General features: G+C 39.2%; 1 protein-coding gene across 5 annotated transcripts in view; it reads right to left on the bottom strand.

The window, feature by feature from the left end:
• LOC126175130 (uncharacterized) overlaps positions 1 to 21,234 on the bottom strand; it is a 54,967-nt gene that overhangs the window by 7,356 nt on the left and 26,377 nt on the right. For all 5 annotated transcript variants that reach the window (XM_049921711.1, XM_049921687.1, XM_049921696.1 and 2 more), the window contains exons 4-5: positions 7,535 to 7,740; positions 5,159 to 6,571 (exon numbers count right to left, since the gene is read on the bottom strand). In XM_049921711.1, the coding sequence (XP_049777668.1) occupies positions 5,159 to 6,571; positions 7,535 to 7,740 (1,619 nt within the window). The remainder of the gene's footprint in view (positions 1 to 5,158; positions 6,572 to 7,534; positions 7,741 to 21,234) is intronic.

The following is a 21,234-nucleotide window of genomic DNA, read 5'->3' as shown; positions in this document are numbered from 1 at the left end:
AGACAGATGTGATGACACTTTCTGCAGGACCTGACCATCATTTTGCAGGACAATGCTCAAGCACGTACAGTGCAGGCTGTTACTGATTTCTTTGACTGATGGGGCTGCTAAGTGCTATACCACCAATTGCACTCCCCTGACTTAAGCCCTCATAAGTTCAACTCAATTTCTAAACTGAAGGAAACACTTCACAGTATTCGATTCAGAACTGCTACAAATTTGTCCCGTGATAGACCGCACCGCTCCAACTGTCAACACAAGTGGCAATGCTAACAGTATCCTACAACTTCCGGATCGCTGGCAACGGGTTATACACAATGCTGGTGACTACTTTGAAGGTCAGTAAAACTTTGTAACACATATCTATTTTGCATTAGCTTTAAATAAATAATTGCCACAATTAAAGTTCCACCCCTCGTACATAAAGTCCTAAAATCACTTACCTTGGTTCAATATACAGGAACACAAATTTTCAATAAATTGACAGCAACCATTAAATATTTGGTTTCAGATAAAACACAGTTGAAACAGAGTTTCAAAGACTTTTTGATGGTTTGAAAGTCTTTTTGATACTCCAGAAATGAATATCTTAAAAGGGACTGTTACACCAGCTTAAATAGAAATGTCTGTTAGATTTCAGTTTCGAGAGCACTTGGTTCAACAGTCAAGATTAGGAGGTATTTTGTGTATGATAAATTTATTAAAAGTGCATAATAATGTTTCATTCTGACAGGGTATTAATATTAGCAGTTCCAGTTTACTGTAATGTATGCACATACTCTCACAATCTCCTGACAAATGATCAGGGAAGTGAGTGTAATATTCAAATGTTTTACGTTTAAGTTATATCATTTCATTTTTTGGTCTTTGGAACAAAAACTGAGTCTAATGTATTGCTTGTTGAAGGGAAATAATGAACAGAGACTCAGCTGGTTTGTAAATGGAATGAGAAGTACCGGAGTTTGTGGAAGTAAAGAACATATCAGTAGTAAGCTCAGACATAACCAAAACTTACTTAACTTCAAAATTACTAATACTTTCTGAGTGTGTTAATGCTTCAAGTCAAAATTTTACAAATCAAGCTGAACACGCTATTTTGAATATCACTCTAAAAGTGAAAAGTTGAAAAAGACACAAAACCTCACATTGGGGGAATATGGGATAACATCCTTTCAAAGGAACCATTCCAGCACTTGTTTTAAGCAATTTAGGGAAATCACGGAACACCTTACCGTATTTACTCGAATCTAAGCCGCACTCGAATCTAAGCCGCACCTGAAAAATGAGACTCAAAATAAAGGAAAAAAAAATTCCCGAATCTAAGCCGCACCTGAAATTTGAGACTCGAAATTCAAGGGGAGAGAAAAGTTTTAGGCCGCACCTCCAAATCGAAACAAAGTTGATCCATTGTAATATGAGACACAATTTAGGTCGATTGAATGACGATACAGCTACAGTAGTTTGGTTCGAGTCGTAAGCTTAGCAGTTAAGCTTTACCACGTAGCCATTGCTATGCGTCAGGCGCTCCGTCCGTATGTATACGGATACCCTTCCTTTTTCACGTGCTTCGTCTGGTTTGAATCGATTGCTTATTTTGCTTTGATCTGATAAGTGCCGTTTTCTTTGTTATAGGTGTTTGCGTCACTCTTAAGCTGAAAATGCATTACTGCACTGTGTCATGCATTGTTTGTCGCATTCTGATAGCGCGTGTTTACGGCCTGTCGCGGCCCGCAGTATGGCTTGCTTTTGTGCGCGCTACCGCCGCGTACAATAAAAAAAAAAGAGAGAGGAATCGTCTCATTAGCGAAACAATGGCAAGAGGCTGCTAATTGTTGTTACTTACACTGCTGCTTTCTTTGATAATGATCAACAAGAATCAAATAATAGACTGCGTATGATAGAACATGTTCTGAACGAGAGTTAGGCGAAAATTTTTCTCCGTTTGAAAATCTTTGCGGCCGCTTCTTTATTACATCAAATTCTGCACAGAAATTAGAGTCATCTTAGATTTAAAAATCTAGTCATTTGCCGTGCTTCATTTCTGACTGCATCACTATTAGGCATAAGAATAATACGAATATAAACATGACACGATACGTATATTCTTCCGCGTTTGCTGTTGTCTCACTCTAGTTTCGTAGTTTATTAGGCAGGCAGGATTTAAATGAGATAGCAGCAAACACAAAAGAATACATGGCAAAATGTTTATATTCGTATTATTCTTATGGTGAAGAGAATACTGTATGTGATTCAAATTTCATCAGGTTCCTATTAGCAACCATCTCTTCTCACAGATAGGAAAAAATTCAGAACGTAGAGTTGGCCATATTGACAAACATCCCAAACAGTCTTGCCAGTCAGATTTTTGTAGTACACTGAAATTGTGCTACATTCGAAGATGAACAATAAGGAATTTGTATTTACTTCGTTGGATAATTTATGAAAATGCAGTGGTCTAAACTCGCGGCGGAGAAAAAAAGCTCGTCTTCCACTTTTTTTTAAAAAAAATTATTTACTGACGCAGAGGTTTTGGCGCCAGTATTTATCTTTGTGAAGCATGCCTGCGTAGAGCTACATATATTCGACGGCAGAAGTTAGTTGTGGCGGCACGTACCAACATTTTTCATAACTTCCGCTTGCTTTGCACTCGATTCTAAGCCGCAGGCGGTTTTTTTGATTACGAAAACCGGAAAAAAAGTGCGGCTTAGATTCGAGTAAATACGGTAATCTGGCTGGTCAAATGTGGATTTGAACCACCATCTTCCTGAATACGAATTCAGTCTTTTACTGTGGCACCATTGCTCTTGATCTGGATAATTAAGTTACTAATTTGAAGTCTTAACGAATTACTCAAGTACACTGTTGTTTGAAACAGGAGCTGTTCATTTTTTTGGGAGTTAAAAGTCGAAGTAAGATACTAAATCCCATACATCAAAGAATAAAATTAATACAAAGCCCCACAGTCCCTATTACTCATTTCATAATTTGTCACAGCTCTAAGAAATGCAACAAGGAAGTCAGTAATGATGTGCAAACAAAGGTAGTAAATACAAAGAGAACAAAACTTAAGGACAAAAGTAACTTTCACATGATGTGTCACTGTCATTACATAGCTCGGTGAAACTCAGGAGACCATACGTAGAAAGAAGTGCTACAGTATAGGGCAGAAGGTCACTGAAAGAAATATGCAATGAGAGAAACAGAAATGACACTTTTACTTAAAGACAATAATTACACTCAAGTCATGGAGATTTATGACATCCCATGGAAATTACAAAAAGTGAGATACTGTTATTAATAAGGCGTGTGATGACTATAGACAATAATGCATTCGCTTCACTGCGCTCCCACGCTGACCACATGGTTTGTAAGGAATTATTGTTTTAGAATGTTCCGAACCTCCATTAGCATGGTTGCTAACTGCAGGATGGTTGTTGGGTTGGTTCACATTGATCTGTTGCTGTACATCTCCTCAACGCAGCTCATACATGCTCAATCGGATTTAAGTTTGGGGGGGGGGGGGGGGGGACAGTCAGGCCAATCCAATCAACAAATGTCCTCTTATTCCAAGAGCTCCTCCATCTGCACAGTCTGATGTGGTCACATATAGTCATTCATAAAAATGAAATCAGAGCTGAATGCTCCCCTGAAAAAGACACACATGGGGAAAGAGTACAGCGACACAATAATATTGTCTGATGAGTGTACCATGTTCACAGATTTGGAGGTCAACATGCCCAGGCAACATTATCCCTGTCCACACCATAAAAGCTAAATCACCAAACCAATTACGTCTGATGATGTTCCTTGGTGCACTACATACGACTCTCATACAGCGAGAGGTGGGAACATATAACGCAACCAGGAACATTGTTGAACTCAATCGTTTTAGTGGTCCAGATGTTGAACATGGTTATTTTGGTGGTAAAGGTGTGATGATGTGGGGAGGCAAAATGTTGCATGTGTTAACTGACCTTTAAATCTTTGAACACGGCACAATTGCCAATAAAAGTTATTGTGACATTGTACTCTTTCCCCTTGCACATCTATTCAGAGGTGCATTTGGACCTGACTATGAATGACAATGCGCGACAAGATCAAGGTGCACAGGTGAAAGAGCTCTTGGAATGAGAGGACATTTGCTGAATGGACTGTCAGGACCCCCCCCCCCCCCCAAATTAAATGCCATCAAGCACATACATGTGGGATGCTGCGCCAGATCCACAGACGCCAATGATCATACAGTAGTTGCCAACTATGCTGGGGGAGGAATGGAATGCTTTACAACAAGAACTCCTTACCAACCGTGTGGCCATCATGTTGTACAATCTGCATTATTGTCCATGGTGATCACACCCCTATTACGAACTGTGTGTCACTTTTTGTAATCCCCTTGGGAAATTATAAATCTTGGTGACTTTAAGTGTAATTACTGCCTTTGAATAAAAGTGTATTTCTTATGCAGAGAATCTTTCAAGGAATACCATTCTCTTTCTGATTAGCAATGTGCTCATGGCACTGAATAATAATGACTCTGAAGAATGGAATTGGCACACAATAATCATGCACTTGGATTATGCTGAACTGCATATACAATTATTAAATGTTTGCCCAAAATGTGTTTTGAAACTGTCATTTACGGAAGTTACAGCTTAATTGGGTTAAAGCAATTTAATAGCATCATATATGCCACCTTTTGCAATATTTTATATGTCTAATAGTGGTCTACTCATTAAATCAAACATGAACATAGATGTCCACATGACATACTGACATAATGTGACACAGTCCCTTGTCTCAAGTGAGTGGAGTATTTCTAGCTATATCTGTGTACTGTGCACTGTAGGGCTGTGCACATTAATTATGGATCATTATGAAAATGAAAGTAAGCTTCCAATAGAGATCACTACGACAGTATCACAAGTCCTCATTTCATGTGTGGCTTAGAAATTAAAACAGGAACTCTCACACTAGTAACAATAAACTATAAACTGCATGGGACTACAACTTCATCCTTTGTCTCGTGTATGCAGGAGATCAAAATGTTGACCGCTCAGCTAACTAGTACTACCCTAAGTGCCTGTTTTAGTGTGCATGACTATTAAAATGTATTTTTAAATAAACTACACGTTACACATAAAAACAGGAAAAGACTTACAGCTTCCTCTTCAGCTTCAGAATTTTGTGGTGAAACACCAAACTTCAAGAGATCCAGGATTTGTCTCCAGCCTTCCTTGGGAGATCCCAGAAGCCTGTCAACGGTTTTGATCCTCCATATACACCAAAATCTATGTTCAACAACAGGATTGAGGTTTTTCTTCCTCACTGGACTATTCTCTGAACTAATTTTCAATCTCTTGTTTGGTACCTCTGTTTGTTGGTCATCATCACAAATGAGCTGTCGTTTACCAACATTTGGACCAATTTCCTCAGAGGCAGAAGTGGCAGCTATTTTTGCAGTTTCATTCTGTTTTTTCTCAAAATTGCTATCTCCTCTGTATTCTTCCTCGGCTGGAGGCACATCATCAGATTTATTGCGAAGGGTATTCTGCACGCTATTTGAAGAGGATGAGGCTTCTTTTCCCTCAAGTTCATGGGGACTTACAAGCTGTTCGCTGACTGGCAGATTACTTTCAGTCATATTTCTATTTATTTCAACATTTTCTGAGGTCAAATTTCTTGTAATCATCTCTGAATCTGATTCTGGTTTTACAGAATCTTCAGTACTACATTTCACATTAGACACTGTATCGATATCCACTTTATGCATATTAGAATTATTATCCTCAATTTTAGAAACATCAGCAGCAACTTTCTGCTGTTTGTCAATTTGACATATTTCAATATTCTCAGTGTCTTCATCATCAGGAAATTTTCTTTTAATACCATTTTTTCCATTCGGAGGACCAGAGTCTTCCCCATCAGCTTTGTCAATGTAATATAATTCTTGAGTAGGTTTCTCACAAGCTGATTCATTTCCATTAGTTGCTATCTCATCTTCCACAACTAGGTCACTTCCTGAATATTTCCTCCCCAAGTATTTTTTATTTTTACGGGATCCTCTGTGTTTGGGTAATTTAACACCATACCGCAAATAAAGCATATTACAAAAAGAGGGGAATTGCTGTTTAGTCACACAAGATAGAGCACGTGCCCGATGACGTGCGATTCTTGTATGAACTGCAGGCTGACCCCTTCTGATTCGTTTCATTGGGTGTAACGTATGAACACTCTCAATTTTACATCCACTGTCAGCGACTGAATTATCTCGATTAGTTTCTGATGACAAGCTCTTGCCTGCAGTTGTTTCAGAGATGTCCATTTTCGTTGCTTCACCCCCTGGGCGAACATCATCTTGAACAGGTACAGAGTCATTAATTTTGCTGCTGTCTGCAATGCTAAAAAAGTGACGCAGGGCTAAATGCCTCTCACAATATGCACATTCTAATGTGTTATCTTCTGAGCTCTTCAGCCAACCACAGATCACTAAAACCAGTGCACTTATTCCTTCTTCAGAACAATTTGCTTCAATGATTTTAAACAAATGCTCCAGAATATCTCTGCTCAGGCCCTAGAATAAAATATGTAAATGAATTAGCTCTGCCTTGTATAATGTGTTTTACATAAAAATGGAAAAAAAGCAACTTAAAAAATTATCCAAATGATTCTTTGCTTAATTTACGAAAGTAAATACTAAAATTTTAGAAAACAAGGTAAAGGATTAAACTACACATTGCTACTCTCTCTCTAATTTGAGCTGATTATTAAAATCTGTTTTCACAGACAACAAATTTGGCACAAGATTTTCTTTTTACCATCATTCAGTGGCAGCTAATGAAAGCTGTTTGTTTAGCTTTGACCATAACATGGTTTTAACTTCCATGAAGATTTACAGTGAAAATGTTTCACAATAGGAATTGAAAAAACAGATAGTTTGGCAATGGAGAAAAAATAATAATGATAAAAGATGAAAGCAGCATATGACAAAATGACATTTCGTGGCCGTATCAGGCAATGTATCCTTAATTTGACGATTTCATTACACAAATTAACTACGCGGAATTTGTAATTTATGTATATTGAGGGAGAACCTCATAACTTGAGAGAAAACATATGTAGTGAGGTGGTATTGTGAACATTCAATTGCAATTTTCATTGTAGGTCAAATATTAACTACAAGACAAAAAAAGAGTTCACCCTGACTGGAACAAACAGTATGGACTAAACACGATAATTTACTTAAAATATTTTGAGAAATTCAGTATCGTTTTTGTCATAAAACACTGTTGCTACTGCTGTTCCGATCAGTTCCAAAGAATCTGCATAGTGTCCTTGGAGCCATTCTGGTTTACAGTCCATATGGCACATACGAGGGCAGAAATGGGAAAATCCAATGCATTTATCTTAGTCATTCTTATGATCAACACACAAAATATTCACATTTCTTTATGATCAACACACAAAATATTCACATTTCTTATCTATAAAGGCATGCAATTATTATAAAATTTATACACAAGTGCCAAATAATTACCATTTTATCTAACACAACTTGTTGTATCTTTGGTAACTCACTTTCATACATAATAATTTTTTTCCAACTGTGGCATATATTTTTGCACAAAATTTTTGGATGAGTTATGATCTGTATAAATCTATCCGGACAGGGACAAAATGACCAATAGCACAAATTATCATGTGCTTTATGAGCAATATCGCCCCACAAGTCTGGTTTCTGGACTGCAAAGAAACAAATAATTGACAGTTAACTAAGAACTTTTATGACAAGTTATTGGAAAATGCCTTAATGATAAGAAAATAAAGTGTTTACATTAATTACAAACATCAGAATTTCAACTCAGTTTTTTTGTTTTCACATAGATGATATTCTTTACAAGTTAAGCAGTCATTCCTCATTACCTTTTTTTTCTGACTCCATAGACTTATGTCAAGTTATTTCATTTTCATTATACTACAGACTCAAAAACAATACAATAAATAACTCTTTCAATATTACTGGATTATGTGGTCCAGTAATTGTTTCTACCATATCTTTTTCTTCTAATCTTCTGCCAATTCACCACACACATCAATTAAGCATCATGTCACGTGAGGCTGTATTCGCACTGGATGTCATGTCCTGTCAATTCACTTAAACCCAGTATCAAATGGTGAAAGTGAGGTTATGAGATACTGTTTGTGATACAAAAAGTCAGAATATAGTATCAGAATTGAGGGATTAGCAATGATAAATTTTATTACTGCACGAAACGAACTTCGTAACATAGTTTCTTGATCAATTTTGTGTGGTAAAGTAGTGAGAAGTGAAACAACATTCCAAGATATCAACATTTATTTGCTAGCGAAAATATATACTCATAAACACAGAAAACAATATTTATATGGAAACAAACAGATCCTCTTTACCTTACCCACAATTTTGTTTCCTCGCATAGCTAATAAAGTCATAAATTATATTTTTCTCCTTCATTAGTGTTGATCTTTTCACCCAAAAATGTTATTTACTAAAAATACTTCATCAACATATGTTTTCTTTATACGTAATGCAGACTTCAGCTCTGTTCTGTTATTGTAAAACCTAATAATTGTTCACCATCAAATATCTGACAATGCTTATGGAAGAACACCCAATGGAAAAACATCCAAGCTGTCATGGAACATTTGCAGTTTGTCACGAAAACAAAGCAAAATAATAAAATAAGAATTCAGAAGAAAGTAAAGCAGGAAATCCACTAACATAACATAAGTGAATGCAGGAAAAACAAATTCACTTCCATTGTTAGCAGACTATGACACCGTGGAAACTTTCTACCTGAGAAACAGTGATGTGACGTGATGACCCACTGACAGCCAGCGCGAGTGCCACCATTTGAAAAGCATTGTGGATTCTTTTGATGTGAAGTGGTGTGATGGCAAATTTGAATTGGTGTTCATACTGCTCACTTTCATCTTTTGCCCCCAGTTTCTTTAATATTCTCTCTTTTAAGGGATGAATTATTTCCAACAGTACAGCAATGTCAATTATTCATATCTCAAAATCTAGTTAGAGGGCCTACATTTTATTCTTTAGGTATTTGTATTCTCAAAAGAACGTGATATGAAAGTCACATATTGTAGACTATCTTAAATGCCTAAACTCTGTAGCTTTTGTACACATAAAATAATGGACTTACGAGATTGGAATAGTTTTCTTATTTTCATTAACTAATTTTTTATGGCTTTTTGGCGCAACTCTTAGTTGAGGTGGTAGGTGTTTGCTGCATAGAAGCATGTAATACAAACAATATGAGGTACTTACACAACATTCTCCTGCCATACTGACATTAGTGTAATATTACATTTTATCTCCTACAAAGAAAATTTGTAAACAATAGCAACATTTCTAAATATAATACTAGGAGACAGGACTTATAATGTCCATCAGTGTCTTACTGTGGCACAAAGAAATTAGTGACATAATGTAGATCCAGATCTTTGACCATCTGCCCAATAATGTCAAGTATCTTAATGATAGTAAAATTAGCTTCAAAAACACACTGAAATCATATCTGCTTGATGATAAACCTTCATCCATCAAAGTACTTCTAAATATGTAACACTCGCATAGAAGGGGGTGAGGCAGAGAGGGGGGAAAGACAAGGGGGGGAGAGGGAGAGGGGGGGAGGGAGAGGGGGGGAAGAGAGAGAGAGAGAGAGAGAGAGAGAGAGGGGGGGGGGGGAGAAGGGGGCGAGAAGGGGGGGAGAAGGGGGGAGAGGGTTGGGGGAGGAGGTCTGGTACCTAGCACTGCGGGTTTCGAATCGTGCCAGACAGCATGGACCTCGATTACCACTAGAGGTCTCTCCAGCCGTTGTGCCAGAAACCGTGACCGTGTGCACACTACTAACCCGCATATAATGTGAGGGTGCCATGGTGGAGCATGTGGTCCCAGCCGCCAACAGCGATGTACTCTATCATGTATGTAAGTGCCTGCCTCTTGCTTAGCAGGCAGTCTGATATTCGTGTTAGTCTATTGACAACTTGCCTACAGAGAGCGTGTTTACATTACTTTGTTTCCGTGGACGTTGTGGATTTATGAGTTTTCACTTGTGACCCCATTGCTATCTGTGTGTTGTTCGTTAGGTCTGGCTTGGTCGTCCGTCGTCATTCATGTCCGCCCTTCCCTGTTCGTTTTGTTTGTTCATGGGCCGCTTCCGTTTGGTTCCGCCGCGTTTTCCTTTTCGGCAACCCCGCAATCGTTCCGGTCGCGGTTACAACATTTTGGCGACGAGGTAAACAGTGGTAGTTGTTAGCACGGAGGTGAAGTTGGTCTGTCTTATGGATCAACAGTAGCAGCTCATGCAGCAGCAGCAGCTCCAGTTAGATATCTTACAACAGTCGCTGCAGTTGCTAAAGGACAAAGTTTATGCCTGGGACGCATTCCCACAACAGCTACCGAGTCCTCGGGTGTTCGATGCTTCCCTGGTCCATTGTCATTCCCACCATTTAATGACGCTAAAGAAAACTGGGAAACATACTTACATAGGCTGAAACAACATTTAACAGCTTTTCAAGTCACAGATGACTCCTTGCAGCGGTCATTGTTTTTGTCCCCCAGACAGGTTCTTTCCTCTCCGCAAGTTGGCACTGTTGTCCGATCCTGTGGCTCTTTCCACGAGATATGCCTTTTGCTGATAAACTATTATTCCCAAAACTACCATGTGGTCACCTCTCGGCTGGAGTTTTACCAGTACCATAAACAGCATGGTCAATCACATTGTTCCTGGGTCACGGACTTGCAAGGTCTCAGCTGTCGATGATATTTTACGTGCACAAATCGGCAGTGTAAGGCTTCTTATGCGGACTCCTTGATCTGGGATGTGGTGGTTCAGCTGGCTCCCAATCCTGAGGTCTGCACTGAGGTGTTGAAACTCTATAACCACTCCTTGGAAGAGATTCGCTGCACTGCACACTCCTTTGAAATTGCGCAGGCAGCTAATGAGCGTCTTATGGTGTGGGTGCAAGTGGCGGCAATAGATGTGTCTCGGCAGGTTCCGCCCTCACGACGCCGACGTGGCCCTGCCGATGGAGGCTAGCACCGTCGGGACTCCTGTTTGTCCTACGTCTCTATGGCATGGGTCCTCTGGTCGCCCCTTGTCGCTGATCGTGTGGCCCACTTCCATCTTGCCCACAGTGCGTTACTGCACATTCTCGAGCTGATTGTCCCCACCACTAGAAAACGTGCACGCTGTGTAACAAGGTGGGCCACATCTGATCGGCTTGTCACAGTCACTCAACTCGCTTCAGTCCTGCCCAAGGCCTCAAGGTACCGTCCATGCTCTGCACTCTGTAGTCCCACAGGATGACCCATCAGCATGGAAGCTTTTCCTCATGCTCTGCCTTTTCAATGAGGATGTAGTTTTCAGGTTGACACTGGGGCCACCATCTCCCTGATTAACACGGCGACGTATATCCGCCTGGGCTCTCCTGAGTTGTCACCTCCCTCTCGGCGTTTGGTCGTCTACGAAGATGGTTTTATTCCCCTTTGTGGGCAGTTCGTCGTCCAGATGATGTACAAACGTGTTGCCTGGTTCCTTACCGTATTTCTCATCGACCATCCGTTGGCTTCGAATATTTTTGGCCAGGATGCGTTTCAGCTGTTTGGCTTTTCAATTTCCGATGAAGTTAATGTTGTTTCCACGGTTGTTCCTTTTCAGGGCTTGGACGATCTGCGCTTTCCGCTTTTGTGTCATCGTTTGCAATGGATCTTGGATGTACTTCTGATTTTCAGGGGCACATCACACTTCGGCCAGATGTGCAGCCTCACTTTTTCCGGGCTCGACCCCTTCCGGTGGCCTTACGGCTGGAAGTCAAGCAGGAACTTGATCAACAGTACAAGTGCCTTCCATTTGGTGTGTCTTCGGCACCGGCCATTTTCCAGCAGTTCCTCGAGCAGCTTACACAGCCTATCCCTGCCTGCGTGAATTATCTGGACGACATCTTGGTCACCGGGCGTTCCCGCCAGGAACATTTGCAAAACGTCAGTGCCTTATTTCACGCTCTGCAATCTGCAGGTTTACACTGTCAGCTGGACAAGTTGTTTTTTTTTGTTTTTTTTTCAACCGGAAATGGAACACTTAGGCCAATGGCTTAGCAAAGCTGGCATTCGCCCTTCGGGTCGTAACGTTGCGGCCATTGAGGCCCTTATCTGAACTGCAGGTCTTTTTGGACAAGGTCAGTTATTACTTAAAGTTTTTACCCCAGGCTGCCTCCGTTGCTCAGCCCCTCAATCACTTGAGTCACAAAGGGGTGCCTTTTGATTGGACTCCTGCATGTGACCAGGCTTTTCTCTGTTTAAAGGCGATGCTGAAATCCACCCATTGCCTTACTTCCTTCTCTCCAGACCACCCCTTGGTTGTGGCAGCTGATGCGTCGGCATACGGCAGTGGGGCCGTCATCATGCATTGGAATGCCGACAGCTCTGAACAGCAATCAATTATGCATCGAAGATGTTGACCCCAGCACAACGGAATTACTCCCAGATTGAAAAGGAAGCTCTAGCGATCATGTTTGCCATCCAAAAATTTCATACTTATCTCTTTGGGGCAAAGTTCACCCTCCTGACGGACCATAAACCCTTGGTTACGCTTTTCGGACCCCACTCTCACCTTCCAGAGCAGATGGCGCAACATCTCCAGTGCTGGGCATTATTTTTACGATATTATGCTTACACCATCGAGGATAAGCCCACCGCCCACCATGCTGAAGCGGACCCTTTGTCATGCCTCCCACCGTGGAGCACGTGGTCCCAGCAGCCAATAGCAACACACTCTATCATGTATTTAAGCGCTTGCATCTCGATCAGCAGGCAGTCTGATATTCGTGTTAGTCTACTGACATCTCGCCTACAGACAGCACGTTTACATTACTTTGTTTCCGTGGACGTTGTGGATTTGTGAGGTTTCGCTTGTGACCCTGTTGCTATTTGCTTGTTGTTGTTCGTTAGGTCTGGCTCGGTCGTCTGTCGTCGTTCATGTCCATCATTCCCCGTTCAATTTGTTTGTTCGCAGGCCGCTCCTGTTTGGTCCCACTGCACTTTCGCACTCGACAACCCCGCAACCGTTTCAGTTGCGGCTACAACAAGGGGGGACGGGTGGAGGTGGGGGGGGGGGGGGGGGGGAAGAGAGACTGAAGCGCACACACACACACACACACACACACACACACACACACACACACAGAGAGAGAGAGAGAGAGAGAGAGAGGGTGTGTGTGTGTGTGTGTGTGTGTGTGTGTGTGTACTCTGTTGTATATGGAGAAGTGAATTTAGTAAACTGAACTGAACAACAAAGGCTTTCCCCACATACTACATTGCAAGGACTATGTCCTATAGACCAAAATTAGAAACCTCTTTTTAACATACGAAATAGGTTTCATGTATCAGCCATTTTGGAGTACTCCTGGCAATGCCAAATCTTAAGAGGATTTTGAGGCAAAACTTGCAGGTTGAAATGACCCTCCCACATCTCAGCAAAAATGCCTGTCTTGCAACTGCCAGAGGCGGAGATCATTTCACAGCAATCCCTTACATTGTTAGGAAATTAACAGCAAGGGATGAGTGACATTATGAATAATGACACACCTAGACTGAAAATCTCTCATTGCGCCTTTTGGTCTAATTTAAGCTGTGATGTAGATGGTGAACAACTATATGCAGAAATTTAAGACTGTGGGATGCTTTTAAAGCTGTGGTTCCATAAAACTGTCAAGAACAAAAGAACTCTTGCAGACATTCGTTGCCTCCATCACCAGTTAAGAGAGATCATTTAGCAAAGTTAAACTCATATTTCCATACCTCAAAATGGTACACACTGAGAATGTGTCGCGTCCAACCAGCATTCAGAAATCCCAACTTTGATTCAAATTATTTCAACAAAACTTTCAAAGTCTTAAGAATAAGCACAATGACCTGGATACCAGGGGCTGGTATTTTAGTTGTAAGAGAACACAGATATCCAAATGAGCTAATTAGTGTATGTCAGTCATTCTCCATGATCATGCTCTGTCTTCACCAGAAAACAGAAATGTGATGGCAGGGTAGTCATCTCAGGTGTGAGAGGTAGCAACCATAACTGTAACAGATTATGTAACTTCATGGTATTATAAAAGTTGCTGCAATTGGTTGTGAGTAGGGGAAAGAGAACTTAATCATTATAGGTTATACAGATCCCCTTGTAATAGCCTAGATCTTTTCTATGAAATTTTTAATGACCTAATTGTTGAAATAGACAGTTAAGATTGCAATAAAAATGGCTGGGTTAACATTATATTAATAGGAGGTATAATTAGTTAGTTACTTGTTCCATAGATCAAATCCACAATAAACATTATGATGTTGAATGTGTCAGCACGCGCAGTACACTTATATACAACTATACAAAAAATAATGTTTATATGGCTACATGGCCATTTACAGAATTTATTTAAATGACTGATTTCCTCTACTTAGGAATTCCTCTACGGTATAGAAGGAGCTGTTAAGGAGAAAGCTCTTTACTTTACATGTGAAAACATCTCCGCTATCTGTCAGACATTTTATTTCTATAAGTAGATTGCCAAAGAGTTTCACACCTACGTATTTCACCCCTTTCTGAGCCAAAATTCGATTCATTAAAAGGTATTACAAATTATTTTTCATTATAAAGATTGACATGCTGTCTACTGACAACAGCTCGAAAAAACTAAAGCTAATACTAGATCACTGGACTGAGCCCTATTAAACACATCAATAGCAGTGAATTATTCATTGACTACATTATAACAAATAAGTTTTATTACACATAGGATGCGTAAGTTCTGTAGCTTGCCTTTTCTAACCACCATGCTACTTAGGTACTGATGGAAGCTGAAAAATCATTATATTACGAAATGTGACAAAAGGAACCACACACAAAAACAATGCTGAAAAATCTCAACAGTAAGCCAAAAAGCTTATTGCTAGTTAATGATGACAAAAAAATACAAGTGTATACGTCAAAGTGAAAACAGCAAGAGAAAAAAATAAGACTTTTCCAATGTGGAATGCTAAAGGTTGCAACAATGACAGAACTAACAGTATAATTTAAGAACTATCAAGACTATTTACAAAGATCAACTACTAGCATCTAGAAGGAACTATGCAGCCACACTCTTCAGAAACTCAAATAACATTGGAATAGTTATTTGAAAAGTTATCAACAGCTTTAGGGCAAATCACCTAGTGATCTTACCAACAACCATAAATGAAGTATCATCAAATTCAAACAACAGACTGCAAATCTTTTCAATGGGTACTTTCCCTCTGTTGGAAAATCTATCAATAATCTACAATTTAGATACAAGGGCATTCCAGTAACAAAAAAAGGAGGTATTTGGCCTCAACATTCTAAGTCGACACAATTTAATATCTGAGAAACAGAACAGCTTTATGAAAAATAAATCAGCTTCCTTAGCTGGAGCAGAGTTAATACACAACACAATAACTGCCACAGAACAAGGAGTATGTTACTAGACTTATTTATTATTACTTTTGTGTATGGCTTACAGAATTACTGGTGTGTTTCTTGATCTTGAAAAAGAATCTGAGTTTGTTAACAGCACTATACTATTTGATAGGCTAGATATCGAAGGAGCTGGCTGTTAATTGATAAAATTGTATAGTAGCAATGGGAAAAAGTTTGCATGGCTTAAAACAAACATGCAAATACAAAGCCTATGACAACCTAACGGTATTGTGCAACAGTGTTACCAATGCAATAGTCCAGTATTTCAACGAAAGCCATTTAAATGTAAAAAATTCCATCGTAAAAATGGAAAACTGGGCATAATTCTTGTGTATCACAATCAGGGGCAGTCTCCAGTAGGACAGGCATTGAGATTCCTTGCATGTAAGCTATCTTAAAAACAATTTATCACGAATATGATTATCAAACATTGTAAACATATAAATGTGGTGAAAACTGTACATCACTCATCATTCTCATCCAATCTGTAGATGCAGTAGAAATATGGGGTTAAGCATCACAAACAAAACTGATAACCTATCCAAAAAAAAAAAAAAAAAAAAAAAAACTACTACTTACAAAGTTTTAAGAAACATCCCTGAATGATGAGTCCATATGTATTACTTCGTAGGGATAATGAGGAGAAGATTAGATCACTCAGAGCTTGCACACAGGCATTTAAATGGTCATTCTTTCTGCACTTCATATGTGAGTGAAACAGGAAGAAGTCCTAATAGATGGTACAATGAGAAGTACCCTCTGCTGTGCACTTCACAGTGGTTCGCAAAGTGTGGATGTAGAAACACATCACCAAAACTACAAGAAAAAGATGTCACAACTATTTGTGGTGCCAAACAAAGAACCAGGTTGTAAACTGTTTCCTTTTATAAATGTGATTATTTTAAAGGTAATATAGCTAGCTTGTGAAAACAATGAAATAAAAACAAAGACATGCACCAGCATACTACTAGACAAAAGTCAAAATACAATGTAAATAACCACAGAACAGCATTATATTCATTCGTTCATTCATGAATGATGAAGGAATGAGCATCATATTAAAATCAAGCACTTCATGCCAGGCTGAAGCTAGCCAATGCTGAAGGAATGAGCATTATATTAAAATCAAGCACTTCACTTCATGCCAGGCTGAAGCTAGCCAATGCTAATCTTAAAATCCTCACTACCAAATTAAATATGTATGAGGCGTCTGTACTTTCGGACATGTTTGAAAGGGAAGACACAATTTCAATCCTGTAGCCATTATGAATCAATCAAGACACAAAGGAATTAATAACATTAGCTAGCAGTGTGCGTTGATCTAAATCAGTGGAGAAAGTTGAAAATGTGTTCTGGAGTGGGATTCAAATCCGGGTACCCTGGTTACCACTGCAACATGTGGAAAGCACGAGAACCGGGTTTGAATCCCAGTCTGGCGCAAACTTTCAGCTTTCTCCATTGATTTAAATCAATGCTCACTTGCAGCTAATGTCATTAGTTCCTTTCTGTCTTGATCAAATTAAATGCTCAACAAAAAATAATTTTAAAAGAACACCTCTTTTGTTCTCTAAATGAGTTCTATGTCTTCATGCTTCAAAAGTATTTCAGGCTAATAGCAGTAAGTAACTTGCAAGCAATCTGACTGAACACTGCTCTTGTACATTGACAAACATAAAGTGTAGAAAAATATTGTTAAACCCAAAACTATAGTTCATAAATTGTAAACATCAATGTTCTTACCAGATGTACAATGTCCTGATGATGTATTATTTTAAGAACTTTATTGATTATCCGATACTGAATAAATTTTATTATTATTATTATTATTATTGTCTATGGAAGAGAGTCAGCTTACTGGACTTGTTCTGCTTAGTACTGAAAGGGAGGAGGCAGAAAAATTTCATTTTGATGGAGTGATTAAGCAATTTCCAGGAGCAAAACCATTGGGTGTTATTTGGTTATACTTGTTAAATGTTATGTTATATTTATAATTTGTTAGTACACAACTTTTTAAAGTGTTAATAATTTTTATTTTATTCCTACCATTCACAGTAGCAAAAGTGGAGACAGAGCTTCTTATGTGTTGTTTTTTTTAATACCCCACGTACACAGTGATCTCAAGAGTTTTTCAGTTACAAAAAATTAGACCAGTACATTTTATTGATTTATTTCATAAAAACAAACCAAATTTCCTTCTGATTAAAGTTTTAAGTTCTGCTCCTGTATATACAGAGTGATTCACAACGATATGCAGATATCTTAATATGTTATTCTGAAAGTAAAACTAAAGAAAAAAGTTCATAAGAACATACATCCGCAAATGTTTAGTTATGGAGTTACATCGAATAACAGATTTTGACTGAAATTTTGCAACTTTGCTAATATGAAGCCATCGCAAAACTGTATGAGGTTAAAGTAAAGTGTAATTTTCATTTATTTTGTTGTTACTGGTCTGGTGAATCTAATAAAACATGTCTCAGATGTGTATCTGCAATAGTTTTCCAGAACATCCAGAGAAGCAAAGATTATTATACAAGTAAATTTGTTTACTTTCCATTAAGAATGTAGAAATGTTTATGTCATTGCTGGTAACCGTTAGTGAGTTGTTTCAGTCCTTTCCTAACCTTGAAACGAGTAAGTCTTCCGTATTGTACAGTATATTTAAGTAAAACCACATAGTAACTGTTGTAGTTTGTAGATTATTTATGACATAGGGATGCCTTTCAAATTTATGACAGAGGAATACATCGACATGGTGTTTGTTTATGGCAAATGTGATGGTAATGATACGGCTGCAGTTAATGGATATCGTGTACATTATCCCACTCGGAGGATTCTGAATACATGAATCATTAGCAGAGTTATGTTATGGGAGACAGGTTCTCTACCTAGCATTGAGAATCAGTACGAGTGCTCGATATGTGAAGGCGATGATGGGGATATTATGGCCGTGTTCCATATAGCCTGCATTCCAGTACACAATGTAGCTCTCAATGATTAGACATTTCACAATCTAAGGTATGGCGTGCAATGAGGTACAATAATCTGTATCCTTACCATAAACAAAAAGTACATCATTTACATCCAGGAGATCCTGTCCTTCGCTTAGAGTTGTGCAACTGGTTAAATACTACAGTAGAGCGTCAATTATCCAAACTTCAGTCAACCGAACGACCGCTTAACCGAACTGTGTACTCCTCGCTCGCACCTGTTACTCTCCCACCCTACCGTCCATCATCCCCCTCACTCCCAAACCAAGTTTCCCACAGTAGTCGACACACTGGGCCGCCGCTGGAGGAACATTGCTTCTAATGGGGCCTTCACAATGCCCTGCTGACCGGCCAAGCCGCCAGTCGCTGTGTTTCAACAATCAGCACACTTCTGTACCACACTGGCAGTAGAAGTAGCGGCAGTATCAAAGCTGTTCTCAGCAACAGCTGCGCCAGCTTAGAGTTGAGGTGAGCTTTACTTTGTATTACTTTGTAATACTAAAAGAAATGCCTGTTTTTATGAATAAATTTACTGTACAGTATTTCTTTTTGGCAAATAAACATGTACAGTTCGATTATCCGAACAAACCAGTTTTCCAAACACTCATGTCCCCCAATTACTTCGGATAATCGACGCTCTACTGTAATTGGTAAAGTACTGGCCAATGCTTTCTATACATTTTGACCACCTTTCTGGCAATTTGTGGACACCACGCCAATAGAAATGTTCATCTTCTGAAGCAAACCAATGAGACACCCAATTTTCGACTTCTTCGTAGGAATCGAAGTATTCCTCAGCCAATGCGTGTCCCATTGATGAAAACAAATGGTAGTCGGAAGGGGCCAAGTCTGGTGAATACAGCGGGTGGCGTAGCAGCTCCCAGCCAAGTGTTTTGATTGTATCCTGAACCAGTTTTGCTTTGTGTGCAGGTGCATTGTTGTGTAAAAAAATTACTTTGTCCAGTCTTTTGGTTATTCTGGTTTTTTTTTTTTTTTTTTTTTTTTTTTTCAATCAATGCATAGTTCAAATTGATCATTTGTTGTCTGTAGCGATTAGTATTCACAGTTTCACTGGGTTTTAGAAGCTCATGATACACCCCACCTTTCTGATCCCACCAAACGCAGAGCATTGTCTTCTTGCCAAATCGATCTGATTTGCAGTCTATGTTGATGGTTGTCCCGGATTAATCCATGATTTTTCCCCATTTAGGATTCTTAAAATAAATCAATTTTTCATCACCAGTAACAATTCAATGCAAAACTGATTTTCTTTTCATGTCTTTGAAGCAAAATTTGACAAATGCTTTTTCGGTTTTCCATCTGTCTTTCATTCAATTCATGTGGTAGCCATTTTCCACACTTTTAGATCTTTCCCATAGCTTTCAAATGGTCAGAAATTGATTGTTGTGCAACATTTAGCATGGCTGCCATTTGCTTCTGATTCAAAGTATCATCTTCATCCAATATTGCTTGCAATTCGGCGTCTTCGAACTTTTTTGGTGGTCTTCCACGTTCTTCATTTCTTACATCAAAATCATTATTTCTGAACCGTTGATACCATCTTTTGCATGTTGCTTCTGGTGCCTCGACAAGCATCTGATGCGACCCTGCAGCACTTTTTTTCAAATGAAAATAAAAAATTAATGCTTTCCGCAAATCATCACCTTCTGGTACAAAATTCGACATTGTTAACATGATGAAAACATACGATGATGTTTGTTCCATGACTTGATGTATACTAAATATCTTTGACAGATGTCATACCAACCAAACAAAAAAAATTAAGGCTCGTTCACAACAAATGTTGCCTATCGACACATTTGTATCTTAACGCTCATTTCATACCAGTACACCTGGTACATAATGAGCACCTATGGTCCACAGCAAACCCACATGCAACAGTGCAACACAATTTCCAGCAGCAATTTAGCATAAATGTATGGTGTGGTATAATTAACACACACTTACAATACTGGACCACTCATTTTCCCAGGACGTTTAACTGGCGAGATGTACTTACAATTCCTTCAAGAAGAAATGCCCTACTTGCTCGAAGATGTTCACTTGCTACGTGATTGCAAATGTATTTTCAACATGATGGCACACCTCCACATTTCACCAACGCAGCTACTACACATTTAAATGAACATTTTCCCCAGAAGGGAGAACCGATAGAGGTACTGAAGGTACCCTCCGCCACACACCGTCAGGTGGCTTGCGGAGTATGGATGTAGATGTAGATGTAGATGAAATGGATTGCTCATGGTGCTATAAGTCTGTGCCCGTCCACATCGCCCGATTTAACACCAATGGATTTTTTAATACAGGAAGGATGAAAGACATAGTTTATGAGGACAAAGTCAATACATGTGAGGCATTACCTGCTTGTATTATGAATGCAATAGATGAAATTAAGAAAAATCCTGTGAAACTGAAACGAGCAACAACATCTGTTCATACACATGCAGCTAAATGTACTAAACTCGGTGGAGGCATTTCTGAATATTTATTGTGGAACTGTATGTACACTGTACAAGTTCTGCATTAGTGTATAACTCACCCACTGAGATTGAGGGTTTGTCCACGATTCAAAATCTTAGAGGATGGGGCACTGACCATCCTGAACGTCAGGTTCCCAAGGTCTGTCATGCCCATATTCAGCTATTTCTCTCTTTCTCTTTGTGTGTGTGTGTGTGTGTGTGTGT

Source organism: Schistocerca cancellata, chromosome 1 (assembly GCF_023864275.1).
Source record: "Schistocerca cancellata isolate TAMUIC-IGC-003103 chromosome 1, iqSchCanc2.1, whole genome shotgun sequence".
Taxonomy (NCBI): domain Eukaryota; kingdom Metazoa; phylum Arthropoda; class Insecta; order Orthoptera; family Acrididae; genus Schistocerca; species Schistocerca cancellata.
The sequence above is the reverse complement of the archived record's forward strand: the minus strand, read 5'-3'. Positions and strand labels throughout refer to the sequence as shown.